We start from the raw sequence: 14,009 nt of genomic DNA, 5'->3' as shown, positions 1-14,009 counted from the left end.
AAAACTTATCTTCCCCACCTCATGTCATTGTTATGTGAGTCTCATGAGTTTTTGAAACTTGTGAGCAATGATATAAACATCTGGTATTCATTTATCTATTAATGAAGTACCATTTTCTGTACTTGAAGGCCAAAGGAGGACCTATATTTATACCATTTTCCCTAATAATTACTTTTCCCATGTTGTATATAGAAATTAATTTGGAATAGTAACATTGAATATGTCCAATTTGCAATCATACTACTACAAAAGTAAAACACTGAGAGTTATTCAATAATATTGGTATGAGAGTGATTATGCATTTATGATTTATAACCAGAATGGCATACAAGTATTAGAATAAAATATCACAACAGCATTTTATTTTGATCTATGATTGCCCAAAACCTGGAAGTTCTTCAACAGCACTTCTACAGATATAAGCATCACTTATTGTCTTACTGAGTGGTATTGAAGAATACATTTAGTACTCTTTAGTCATCTTAGTTGTATTTTTCAAAACATGATACTTCAAGTAGAAATGATTCAGCTGGTAAAAACATGTTTCTAGTGGACAGTTGTGGAAGGACTATGGATGTAAGGTAAGCCAAAAATTAATAATAAATGGCACTATAATGTTTACCCTGTGGCAGTACAGCTATGGCTTGGATTTTATATTACCTTTACGTTAGAAAATCTGCCCAGTTTTTGACCTTTTGCTGTTGCTGTATAAGCACAAAAGGTAAGAATAAATCCTGTATGTGATTGTACAGGATACATTCATTTAACAGATACTTACCAAGTACTTTCTAAAAACCAAGCACTGTTTTAGGTGCTATAGATAACAGCAAGTGAACAAAATAAAATCTTTATTCTCCTTGGGCTGACATTCTAGTTGGCAGAGGCAAATTCACAAATAAGACATTGCAGGTGGTGTTAAGCCATATGAAGAAAAATAAAGTAAGCTACAGTGATAGAGAGGGGAGGGGTTGGTGTTTTAGATAAATTTGGTCTGGGAAGGCTTCTTTAAGGTAACCTATGAGCAGGGACCAGAGGGACTAGAGCATATGAGGCCAAACAGATATTTGGAGACAGAGCAAATGTATATAATTCTTTCTAGGAGTTTTGCTGTGAAGGGAACCAGAAATGGGGTAGCAGTTAGCTACTGTCCTGGGTGGAAACAAATGGGGTGGTAGCTAGCTACTGTCCTGGGTGTTGGGTATACAATAGCGAATAAAACAAATAGTTCCTACCCTCACAGAGTTTATAACTTAGTAGGATAAACAGATAATAAACAAGTAAGCAAACAAATATATAATTACTGAGGTAGTCAGCAATAATATCAGCCTGGTTTTGGTGACTTATAGTCATGAATGAGGGGTATTTGAAACCCTCAAAACAATTTTGCAAGGCCAGATCTGGTGTAAAGTATGCGTATGAGATGCCCTGTTAAATGATACAAAGATTTCCTAAAAGCAGCAATTAATAACCATAGGTGGTGTTCTGGTGGCATAATTCCGGTGTGGCATCTGAGGAACATCTTGTCAAAAACCAGTTTGTATTGTTTTTTGAATTAAATCACCCATCTATGAGAACTAATAATATCTGGGATGTGGATTGGCAGAGAGAAATGAGGAGGACATTTTCAGCAGGACAAATAATTTGATAGTGTAAAAGCAAAAGATGGCAGTCGTTGGGGACACAGCAAGTATTCCAGATTCATTTATCTGTGGTTGGAAATATGAGACTCAAGATATAATGCCCTTAGCAACTAGAAAAGGTTGTTGAAAAATAATGCCCTCATCTCTAGAATAGGAAAACCTGAGATAGAAAATTAAAGGTACTTGAGAATTAAATCTTTGTTGTTTTTTTATCTCCACTCTTCTTTCTACCCCAGTCTAAATGGTCTTTTTTCTTCCCTTACTCCATTATAAAGAAGTGAAGTTTTAAAACAAGGGATAATCACATTTGTTGATTTTTTTATCATTGTATTAGTTGTCCTTTTGTTTTATACTAACCAAGATAATGGTCAGCTTCAGGTATTCTAAATAATGTTTTTAAAGTGCTTTACTGTTTATGAGTTTATTCATTTGCTGCCATGCTTACTTGTTGCTTTGCATCTAGGAATTCAGATGTTCTATTGTCTTTAATTTTTTGAGGGCTACTCTTTTTTTGTATATTGATAAGTCTTAAAGTGTAAGAAAGTGCTGTAAATAAAGATGGTAACACTTCTCACATTTCCCTATATTTTAATCTTGAGAAATGTAGTTCCGTTGGATTGATAATTCATGCATTCTTTTTCCCCACATGACATTATAGTCTGTCATTTGTGATATCAGTTACTTCCCTATACAAATTTCAAAATCCTTTAATGAACAAAGATTTTGGTTGAGAAAGGAAATGAGTGTTTACATATACCTAGTTTTCAAGTAAATGTCTTTAAAAGAATGCAGGGAGAGGGAAAATAGGACAAAGAAGAGTTACTTTTATTAATTTTCCAAAGCTCTTAGTATAAGGTTGGCAGCTTTCAAAATGCCAACTGTGGCTATTGGATTATTCTAAAATAAGCATTCACAGTCCCGTTTTAACGACTTAGATCTGGTAACAAAAGCAATAGAATCAAGAATACCCACAACCTCTACTGAAAACACTACTTTCTCCTATTTGAATGTATTTCCTACTAAGTGTGTTGGCAGTTTACTAGTTTGGTCATTAACATTTAATGAAGTTGAGATTATAAAAAATTCAGTAAAGGAGTACTTGTTTGGCTTTGTAAACATGGCAATTTATGACAAGATACAGAATCCACTATAAAGTTCTAGCAATCATTTCTATGGCCAAAATTTATAACCAGACATTTTACTTAGAATGGAAATAAATCTTGCTTGTAATTAAGAAGTTCATTTAAATGACTCTTCTGCCACTAAAGCAGTGTTGCCTTACACAGTGCCCTAAATCTAGTTTACAAGCAGAAAGAGACACTTGTCAAACTGAAGTGTACTAAATTAGTACATTGGTGATGAGTACTGTCTCCAAGCTGTGGCTGTTTTAATAGTGTCTCCAACATTCAGCCCTTGGGGGGGGGGGTCCTACCTATTTGTCATTATGATTGACCTAATACAAAAGAGAAATGTATACCGAATTTGCAAGTGTCTAAAAATTGAAAGGGACAATTAATACCATAGGTCAGTTATCTCAGCATTGGCTGTGTGTTATATTTAACCAAGAACCTTTTAAAATAAACTAGATGAGGGGCACCTGGGTGGCTCAGTTGGTTGAGCATCCGACTTTGGCCCAGGTCATGATATCACAGCTCGTGGGTTAGAGCCCCGCGTCAGGCTCTGTGCTGACAGCTCAGAGCCTGGAGCCTGCTTCGGATTCTGTGCCTCCCTCTCTCTCTGCCCCAACTCACTTGCATTCTGTCTCTGTCTCTCTCAAAAGTAAATAAACATTAAAAACAAAAATTTAAAAAAAACTAAATGACTTCAGGAAGGGATAAATGACAGAAGATTGACGAAATGTTCATAATTATTGAAATTAAGTGATAGGCACACAGAAATGTCAATATATTATTTTCTCTATTTTTGTACATTTGAAAATTTTTATGATCTAAAGTTAAGGGGAAAAATAGAGTACCCAGGCCATATCTCAGATAAATTGAATTAGAATCTCTTGGCTTTAGTAGTTTCAAAACTTGAGCTTGAGTAGTTTCAAATACTCCTCCAAATGAATCCAGTTCGAAGTTTTCGTTGAGAATCATGGTCATAGAAAATAAAAATCAAGATTCGGAAAGATCTGGACAAGTTAGAATGCTCAGTTGACATTAGTGGGATAAAATTTAACATGGATAAATGTAAATTGCATTTAGGTTATTTTTTTAAAAATCACCTGTACAGGACAGAGACTATCTAGGTTGGTGCTTATATTTGTAAAAAAGATCAAAGTAGATTAGTTGGTCACAAGCTTAATATAATAAGATGGAGTGGCTTAAAAAGTTAGTATGATCTTAGACTGCATTAATAGAACCATGGAGCCCACAGTATAAGAAACCTGCATTTGTTCAGACCATATCTGGCATTCAGGTTTGAATGGCACATTTTATAAGAAACTTTGAGAAATAGGTATGTTAAGAGAATGGTAGAAGAAAAAATAAGAGGCCCAGACAATCTCATAAAACAAACAATGGAAAGAACTAGGAATATTTTAAGCTAGGAGAAGAATAAGCAAGGGGAGACAAGATAGTTATGATATCTGAAGACCCATCGTGTTGAATAAAGTATATGTTTTGCATTGCCCCAAATGCTACAGGGAAATAGCAGTTATTTATCCTGAGAAGCACCTTCCTTTTTCCTTTTTAAAAGTGTGTAAGAAGTAGGCTTATTTTTTTTTATCTGAAAGGTTAAATATTCATTGTAAAAGTTTCCAAAAATACATACAGGTATAAAGTAAAATAATGATCACCCATCATCCTGCTGCCCAGAGATAACTACTATAAACTAGGATGACCTAGCTTATTTGTGGGGCCCAGTGCAAAATGAAAATTCAGAGCTCTTTGTTCAAAAATGAAGAATTTCAAGACAGTGACAGCATAGCATTTAACTAAGCAGGGGCCCTTTTGAGCATGGGGCCCTATGGACAGGTCACAAGCCCATAAAGCTAGTCCTGACGGTAACATTTGGATATATAAATCCTTTCATATTTTAGAAAGGACTTTGCAGTTAATGGAGAGTCCCACCAAAGCTATAGGCTGCCTTGGGAGACGTAAACTTTCTGGAGTTATAAAGGAGTAAGCCAGGCTTTCTATCAGAGATACTATGGAGTAGATGAGTTTGCTAGAGTTTGGACTAGGCAAGCTATTAGGATATTTTTCATCTCAGTGGTGCTATTATCTCTGTCCAGCTAAAAAGAACTAGTTTGTTGGGGCACCTGGGTGGTTCAGTTGGTTGAGCATCCTACTCTTGATTTCAGCTCAGGTCATGGTCTTGCAGTTTTAAGAACGCGCTGCATGCGGGCTTGTGCAGAGCATGGAGACTACTTGGGATTCTCTCTCTCCCTCTCTCTGCCCCTCCCTGGCTCATGCTCACGGTCTCACTCTCTCTCTCAAAATAAATAAGTAAACTTTAAAAAATATATATAATTGGTTTGTGAACAATAATCATTACCTGAAAATAGCCTATTTTTGAAAAATGGTAGAACCTTGCTTTTTTGTTATCATCCTATGCCATTTAATAAAAAGTATTATGATGGTGAATATCCTTAGGAAGTTTGGTGTTACTTGTATGGCTGGGTGCCATCAAAACCCCATAGACATTTACGAGGGTCTGGAGCAGTGGTACCTTACTCAATATAGACATTCAAAGGATGATTTGAACTTCTTTATATTTTTAAATCTCTTGTTCTGTCATGTAGCTGACAGTGTCTGTTTTCTTCCCAATTTACTATAACTGTAGAAGTTCCCATGTGTAGTCTGATTCATGACCTTGGATGTTCAGGCTGTCAGATAATAAACCTGTGTGTACATAGAAAAGTAACCCCAAGTTATCTGCTTGTTTTCTTGTACTTTTACAACCCAGACATTAGCACATATTAAATCCTAATTGACTTGCTGGGACTTGATGATGATTATAGCTTAATGAGGTGGGTTTCCCAGGTGACTAAAAATGTATTGTAGCACTAGCTTCCAAATTATTTGTTGTATAGTTTTATGCTGATTTAATGCACTTACAAAAATGGAACAGTTTCCTTTCTATATAGTGTAAGGCACTTATAATGCAAATATTTCTGCTGCTGCTGCAAAAAATGACCTTTCTTGCCAGTGATTTTGACTGGTTTGTCCCCAGTCTCACACTTTCTATCAGAATTAATCATTACTGTGTTACTCAGAATGATTATGCTGGCCTCTCCTTTCTTTCCTGCCTCCTCACACATCCACACTCCACCCATTATTTTTCAGTTGAGCCAAACTATTTTTAAAAATTTTTTTTGATACTTATTTTTTGAGAGAGACAGAGTGTGAGTGGGGGAGGGGCAGAGAGAGGAGACAGAATCCGAAGCAGGCTCCAGGCTCTGAGCTGTCAGCACAGAGCCTGATGCAGGGCTCAAACTCACAGACCATGAGATCATGACCTGAGCAAAAGTCAGATGCCTAACCAACTGAGCCACCCAGGCGCCCCAAGCCAAACTTTTTTTTTTAAACCAGTTTGCTCTTTCTCCCATTGGTTTTTTTTTTTTTTTTAGCATGGTATTTTTTTATTTGTTTATTTTGAGAGAGATAGAGAGAGAAAGACAGAGAGGAGGGGAGGGGCGGAGGGAGAGAGAATCCCAAGCACACTCTATGCTGTCAGCACAGAGCCTGCTCTGGGACTCAGTCTGAGACTGAGATCATGGCCTGAGCCGAAATCAAGATTTGGACGCTCAACCAACTGAGCCACCCAGGTGTCCCTCTCCTATTCTTCTAATACTACTTTTTCTAGTGTGTGTAAACAAGGAAATAGAATTTCAGCTAGTTTTATTTAAAATGTGGTAAGTGATGAATCATGAAAATCTACTCCTGAAGCCAAGAGCATGCTGTATACACTATATACACTGTATTCAGCTAACTTGAAAATAAATTGTATTTTTTAAAAATGTGATAAAAGCAAAATAAATGATTTCCTCACAAATTTGAAAATCATTTTTTGAAATTTTTAGAATTTAAATTCTTAGAAGGCAAATCTAGCAGCTAAACCAGTGCTGTTTATATTTTTATTTTTTGTTTTATTTTATATTTGAGACAGAGACAGAGAGTGAGCAGGGGAGGTGCAGAGAGAAGGAATCTGAAGCAAGCTCCAGGCTCTGAACTGTTAGCACAGAGCCCTGTGTGGGGCTTGAACTCAGAAGCAGTGAGATCATGACCTGAGCCAAAGTCAGACACTTAATCGACTGAGCCACCCAGGCACCCCAAACCAATGCTGTTTAATATATGCTTTTATTTAAACTTATAATACCTTTATTTTGACAATTTTGTCACATTGTTATTTGTATATTTATATACATAGAGATTCATATACTTGACTTTGTTTTTCAGCCTGAAGATATTTACCTCTTGTGGTTCTTTTACTTCACTCTTTTACCTTTCTTTTGAATATCTTCACTTTCTGGTCTTCAACCTGAGAACATTCTCCTTTGTTCCATTTCCTTAATAATTTCAATCATATTGCTCTGAAGAGGCTATTTGCAATGTTTAGCTCCTACTTTTTTTCTTTATCCTTGATCTCTTAGCCAAATCTAATTTCTCACAGTCCCCTTTTCAGGCTGAAAGTGATAGAATTATTTATTTCTTTTATCTACAAACCCTTCAGGAATTTTGTCATTATTAGGTGAAATACAGTAATTTCCTCTGTCTCTCCTCATTCCCATTCTCTCTTCCCCAGTACCCCCTCTTTCAGAATATTTGTCTGGATTTTCTTATTTCTACTTCTTAAGTCTTCAGTTCATACCAGATTTTTTGATATCAGATGACTTTTCTCTCTATAATCTGTACCTGTTGCCATTGCCAAAATCTTCCTTGATAGTTTACCCCCACTATCAAATAGTTTACCCTCTGTCATATTAATTGATATGCTGCATTTGTGACCCCTATTTTTACTTTTTATTGATTCTTACATTCATTCTCTTACCCTTTCCTTTCAGCTGAGCAGATGTCTAGCTTTTTATTCTATCTCCTAATCTTCTAATTTACCTCCCTCATTGCTTATAATAAATAACTTCCTACCACACATCTGCCAACCTACCTATATTCTCATTAAAAGCTTGCTTGAAATTTTAACTCCTTTTAAGTGGGTAAAGATAGGAAAATAGCAAAAAGCCTATTTTACAATTGATTTAAATTTTTCCCCAAAAGTCTGTATGCTAAATTAAAGAGAACTGCTTATAAAACAACAGCAACACTCAACCAATCAAAGCTTCCAGAAAAGGAAGGTAGTTTTAGATATTTTAGCCATCCTACTGAAATTTTGCTCCTGTTGTGCCTAGCAATATGTTAAAAGGGCGAATACAAACCCAGAAGTAGAAGACATGATTATTGTCCTCAAAGAACTAATAATCTAGGTTAGGAGACTAGGTTAATATATATGAAGCATTTAGAAAGTAGCTATAATAACTAGTCTGATAACCAAAATGCTGGTTGTGTTGTATAGACTTTAAGCATTATAAGTAATCAGGGGAAAGAGAACACATTATTGCTTGGAGCTGCCAGTCAAGATTTTATATGGGAAGTAGGTCTTGAAAAAAAATGTAGAATTTGGATTAGCTGGACTGAGGCTAGAAGACTTGTATTAGCATGTATAGGTAAAAAGAGAACTGCTTAGCAAAGATTCTAACAGAAATTAGTTGATTGTTAAAGAGAGCATCAAACTTTGTTCTAGGGAGGAGTAGGAAATATAATCAGTTAATTAAATTGGAACTAATTGATCAAAAACCTTGAATTCCAAATTGAGAAATTAAGAATTATTAAAGAAGGGGGCACCTGGGTGACTCAGTCAGTTGAGCGTCTGACTGTTGATTTCGGCTCAGGTCATGATCCCAGGGTCATGGGATCAAGCCCCTGATCAGGCTCTATACTGAGTGTGGAGCCTACTTAAGATTCTCTCTCTTCCTCTGCCCCTCTCCCCACTTGCTCTCCCTCTATCTCTAAAATTAAAAAAAAATTAAGAATTGGTAAAAAGAAAATTCCCTTCCTATACATTTTAGTTAGTCAAGGTTTTATCTTGTTTAAATATCCAAGATTTTCTAATATAAATAGTATTTGCTAACATCGAATGTTTTGCTATGTACTAAGCATTGTTCTAATTTTTATATGTAATACTAACTCATTTCATCTTTACAACCACCTTTTGTGGTAGGTCCATTTTAATCCCCTTATTTTACAAATGAGGATGAAAAGTTAACTATAACTGGTTCAGTTTGGCACAAGTGACAGAACCAGTATTCAAACTCAGGAAATTTCTGGTACCAGAATCTACATTCTTATCTGCTGTATGCATAATCTTATGGAGGATATAAGTGCTATAAATATATAGTGAGATTTGGACAATGAAATGGACTTATTTTTTTATTGGAAGATAATTTTCTCCAGTACTACTCACATTGGAGCACAGTAGTCTCTTTGTCCTGAGTATATTTTTTCTTTAAGCAAAATCTTCACAAGGAAACTTTGGGCTAGAAATTTTAAAAAAGATTAATCCATTGGTTGTTTGTCAGATGAAGTGATATTAGTTTTATGTATTGTAAAATCTTTATTTCAACAATCTCTTTATTACAACAGGGCTTTTGGTTGGGACTCTTGATTCAGTCTTAGACTCTACTGCTAAAGTTGCTCCATTTCGCATCCTACACCAGACACCCGATTCTCAAGTTTACCTGTCAATTGCATGTGGTGAGTACAGTTTTTAAAACATAAAATTCAAACAAATAAGGGTACTAAAAATTAAATATTTTCATTTATTTATACTCCCCAGTTTTGATTTAGAAATGAGTTAAATGTGCAACTTTATATTAAGACAAGAGCAAGATTATAGATTATTATGGTTTTTTAAAAAATCTATTAGTGTGAGGGACCTGAAGCATGTGTTCCAGCAAATTTTGGTCCTACTACATGATTCCTTTTTTCAACTTGCTTCACCGAACTGCTGAGAAGATGAGAACTTCCCATGAAATACTTCGTTTTTTCTCTGATAACTCAGATTAAGGGAATCAAGTGCAAAATTAAAAATTGCCCCCAAAGAGAGTATAAGCCCCCCAAATTGAAACATTTTTATTTACACACCTACTTTCTCACAAAAGGGGTGTCTTACAGGTAATGCTACATGTTCATTCATGCCGATAGTTCAAATGCCTCAAAATATATATATTGTAGATAGAAAATGAATTAGGATATCCTTCCTAACAAAACAACTCAAGATTTTTGTAAAAACCCACATTGATAGTTTACTTCTTTTATTATGCCTTTATGATGTTGGTTTAAATTAAAATCCCAGATTTCTGGCCTATTAATATTGAAAGACTGCCTTTTTCTTTCTTTTGTTTCCTCCCTCTCTTCTCAAGTAGATACACTTTTTAAAAAGTATGGAGAAAAAAATAGTTACAAACAGAGAGAGAGGGAAGCAAACCATAAGAGACTCTTAAATACAGAGAGCAAACTAAGGGCTGATGGGGGATGGGGCGGGAGAGAGGGGAAATGAGTGATGGGCATTGAGGAGGGCATTTGTTGGGATGAGCACTGGGTGTTGTATGTAAGCGGTGAATCACGGGAATCTACCCCCAAAACCAAGAGCACACTGTATATGCTGTATGTTATGCAATTTGATAATAAATCATATTTCAAAAATAAAAAAATAAAACATGTGGATTCTGGGTAGTTCATATGTGTGAACATACAGCATAACATTAATTTTTTAAAGATATGTGGCTTGTTTTTTGCATCTTACTATATATTGTCTTTAGTGATGCTGGTGAGTGTTTTCTCCTGGATCTTATTTTTTTAATGGTTTTATTTATTTTTGAGAGAGAGAGCATGAGGAGGGGAGGGGCAGAGAGAGAGGGAGGCAGAGGATCTGAAGCAGGCTCTGCACTGATAGCAGAGAGCCTGATGTGGTGTTCGAACTCACAAACCTTGAGATCATGACCTGAGCTGAAGTCAGATGTTTAACCAACTGATCCACCCAGGCACCCCTTTCCTGGCTCTCAGACATTATACCTGCTGACATCATGAGACATTTGTAAGCTCTACTCTAAATCTGGTTGGTAGAAATTATTTAGGGAAAAATGTCCATTCTACTTCAAAAAGGGGCAGTTATTATATCACTTACTCCCCCAAATTAACATGATGCAGAAATAAAATAATTACCTACTAATGAAGCTTTCTTTAGACCTAAAGGACCCCAAAAAAGACTTAAAATTTTCCCATGGCTTGTATTTGTGATTCCTTAAAGAAAATTATTACACATGGTACTGTGACTTTAGTAACATGAATACAGTTTCTAACTGGATTATAGGAAATAGGCAGTTTTGCAGTTTCAGTAAATTTGTTAATATGTCACTTCCGTATATCATAAAACATACTAAAAGTCAAGATGTTTCTTTTGAGTGAAATATTTGTAATCCACAGTGCTGGTGAGATCTTTATGCAGTAATCAGGGAAGACTTACAGATATTGAAATGTTCTTCAAGCCAAAGCTACCCAGAGCCTAACTAATATTTAATCTGACTCTCAACAAGCCACCTACTACTGATCTGGCAGGTCACACGGATTTACTTACTTGTAGTAAGGTTTCTAACCTCTTTGATGAAACTGCTTTAAGTTAACTAAGCCCTTTAATGAAAAGGGTGACTGAACAAAGGCTTTACCTTCTAATATAAGTAGAGTTGCCACTGCTGAAATCCACATTTCACATAGTATTATGTGCATGCTGTTTGTAGTTACACAGATTATATGCACAGTACTGTATTATGTGAAGACCAAGGATTAAATTATATATATTTATGTTACTGGCACTTTATATATTCTCTTAAAAAATACTAGTTCCTGTGGGCACCAGTTACTGGCATCTTGTTTTCAGAATTTTGTCTTTTCTCATGAGTTGTATTTACTTTTTTCCCTTCTCATTAAATATTTTATTCTTCCACTTAACAATGAAAAATAGTATTTATCCCCACATATACAGATGAAATAGAGAATAAATGTAATTAATATCTTTATTCCTTTATGATCATTTTTGAAAATGAACAGATATACTTTTATTTCTTTTTAAACTAAGCTTGTAAATATCAAGAGCAATTTTGATGTGAAGTTTCCCTTCAGTCTTTTATTCTCTTTCGTTATGAATCAGGAGCCAACAGAGAAGAAATAACCAAACACTGGGATTGGTTGGAACAAAATATCATGAAGACCTTATCTGTGTTTGATTCAAATGAAGATATTACTAATTTTGTACAAGGAAAGATAAGAGTAAGTGATGGATATATTTTGTAGATGGAATACTAAAATCTTTGACCCTCTTATTTTAGGATCAAACACTATGTGAAAGGTCATTGTTTCACTGATAACCTTTCAGAATTGGCAGAAGTACACATTATGAATGTCAGAATCAGTGCTAAAGAAAATTATAAAAGTCAATGATTAGTTTTTATTGCCCTTGTGAGTACTCTTAGGGATATTTTCATATCATTATTTCTTGAATTTAGAATTTGAATGAACCCTTCACTTATTCCAAAAAATATTTAGCACCCATATTTGTGGTAGCTCCTTGTGAGGCATTAGAAAAAGCCTAATTAGAAAATTTAAGAAAATTTGCTCACCTCTGTCCTGAGAGAAGCATGTATGTACACATATGTACCTATGTAGATGTACACAGTTTTAGTCAATGAACTGTTTAAATATATAAAATGTATTTTTGTTGGTAGCTAATAATTTTCAAAAAATATTTTGTCTCCTTTAGGGATTAATTGCTGAAGAGGGAAAACATTCTTTTGCAAAAGAAGATGATCCTGAGAAATTTCGAGAAGCCCTTTTGAAATTTGAAAAATGTTTTGGTTTACCAGAGCAGGAGAAGTTAGTGACCTATTACTCATGCAGTTACTGGAAAGGACGGGTCCCTTGTCAGGGTTGGCTCTATCTTAGCACCAACTTTCTGAGCTTCTATTCTTTTTTGTTGGGATCAGAAAGTAAGTGGTTTCTGTTGCTTACCATGGCTTTGAACTTGCTGACTGACCTATCAACTCTGTGATGTTGTTAGGTTGTATATAAAGTAATAGTATTGATATTAAGAGTAATTGTACATTAAAAAATTCACTTTGTCTGGAGAAAGAATCCTTTTAACTGGTTGCTTAACATAGGAGCCATTAGAAGTATGTATGGAATGCCTTGCATATTGTGGGAAGTGACTGGATATTAAATGATGATGGTGACCTGGCATATAACTCCTTTATTGTTCTAAACTATCTACTTTCTGCAATCCATGTTTTAAATTTGCAATATAAATGTAGTAGCCATAATACCTAATGGCCCATAGTTATAAAGAAGAATCAAACAGTAATGTTCATAGCACACATATAGCTTTTACATCAGTGGTAATGCAATTTTGTAAAGTAACAGATTTAAATATAAAATCAGAACATTTTTTTAAAAAATTCTTTAAAATTGTATCTCTTCCTAGAATCACCAATTATTGTATGTAATGGTTATGCTTCAAAATTTGAACTAATCTTGAAGTCTAAAGTATTTTAGTTTGCAGCATTTTTCAAGTGGTTAGCTATTGTCTTAAAAGAGGTGATTGATAAGCATTAATCAGTATTGAGAAATTTAATCATACCTGCTTATAATTCTTATTTGCAGTAAAACTTGTTATCTCCTGGGATGCAGTCTCAAAACTTGAAAAGACTTCAAATGTTATACTAACAGAGAGTATTCATGTGTGTTCCCAAGGAGAGAATCACTACTTTTCAATGTTTTTGCATATTAATGAAACATACCTTCTTATGGAACAGCTGGCAAACTATGCTATAAAGAGACTTTTTGATAAGGAAACATTTGCTAATGACCCTATCCTTGATGATCCTCTACAAATCACCAAGAGGTATTCAAAGCTTAATTAATACTTTTTAAAGTATCATTTGACCAAAGAATAACAACATTGATTATCATTAAAAGTTAAGTGTTCTATGTTATATGATAATTTTTCTTTGGAATTAATCATTGATGTGTGGGTTTTCTTTAGTTTATTCAGATACATTTTACAAGTAGTATCCCCTCCATTGAGTTTAATCCTTAGAAGTAATAGAAGTTAGGTTTGAAAATTATTGAGATCCAAGTATAATTTTCCCTGGAGTGCTTATAGAAATATAGAGATTTTTGTATGCATAGTCAGTTTAAATTTCTCTATGAGTAGTCTAGACAGCTTTAGGTCTGATATTGTAAAAATGTATTGTTTGTTTTTATTTTTATTTTTATTTTTTTTTAATATATGAAATTTATTGTCAAATTGGTTTCCATA

At 34.6% G+C, this 14,009-nt stretch overlaps 1 protein-coding gene across 1 annotated transcript in view; it reads left to right on the top strand.

The window, feature by feature from the left end:
* TBC1D8B (TBC1 domain family member 8B) overlaps window positions 1-14,009 on the top strand; it is a 68,992-nt gene that overhangs the window by 5,212 nt on the left and 49,771 nt on the right. Inside the window, exons 2-5 of the mRNA XM_040468432.1 lie at window positions 9,284-9,394; window positions 11,847-11,965; window positions 12,456-12,681; window positions 13,352-13,606. Coding sequence (XP_040324366.1) covers window positions 9,284-9,394; window positions 11,847-11,965; window positions 12,456-12,681; window positions 13,352-13,606 — 711 coding nt within the window. The remainder of the gene's footprint in view (window positions 1-9,283; window positions 9,395-11,846; window positions 11,966-12,455; window positions 12,682-13,351; window positions 13,607-14,009) is intronic.

This window comes from Herpailurus yagouaroundi, unplaced genomic scaffold (assembly GCF_014898765.1).
Source record: "Herpailurus yagouaroundi ecotype Mexico unplaced genomic scaffold, PumYag 67700, whole genome shotgun sequence".
Classification (NCBI taxonomy): domain Eukaryota; kingdom Metazoa; phylum Chordata; class Mammalia; order Carnivora; family Felidae; genus Herpailurus; species Herpailurus yagouaroundi.
The sequence above is the reverse complement of the archived record's forward strand: the minus strand, read 5'-3'. Positions and strand labels throughout refer to the sequence as shown.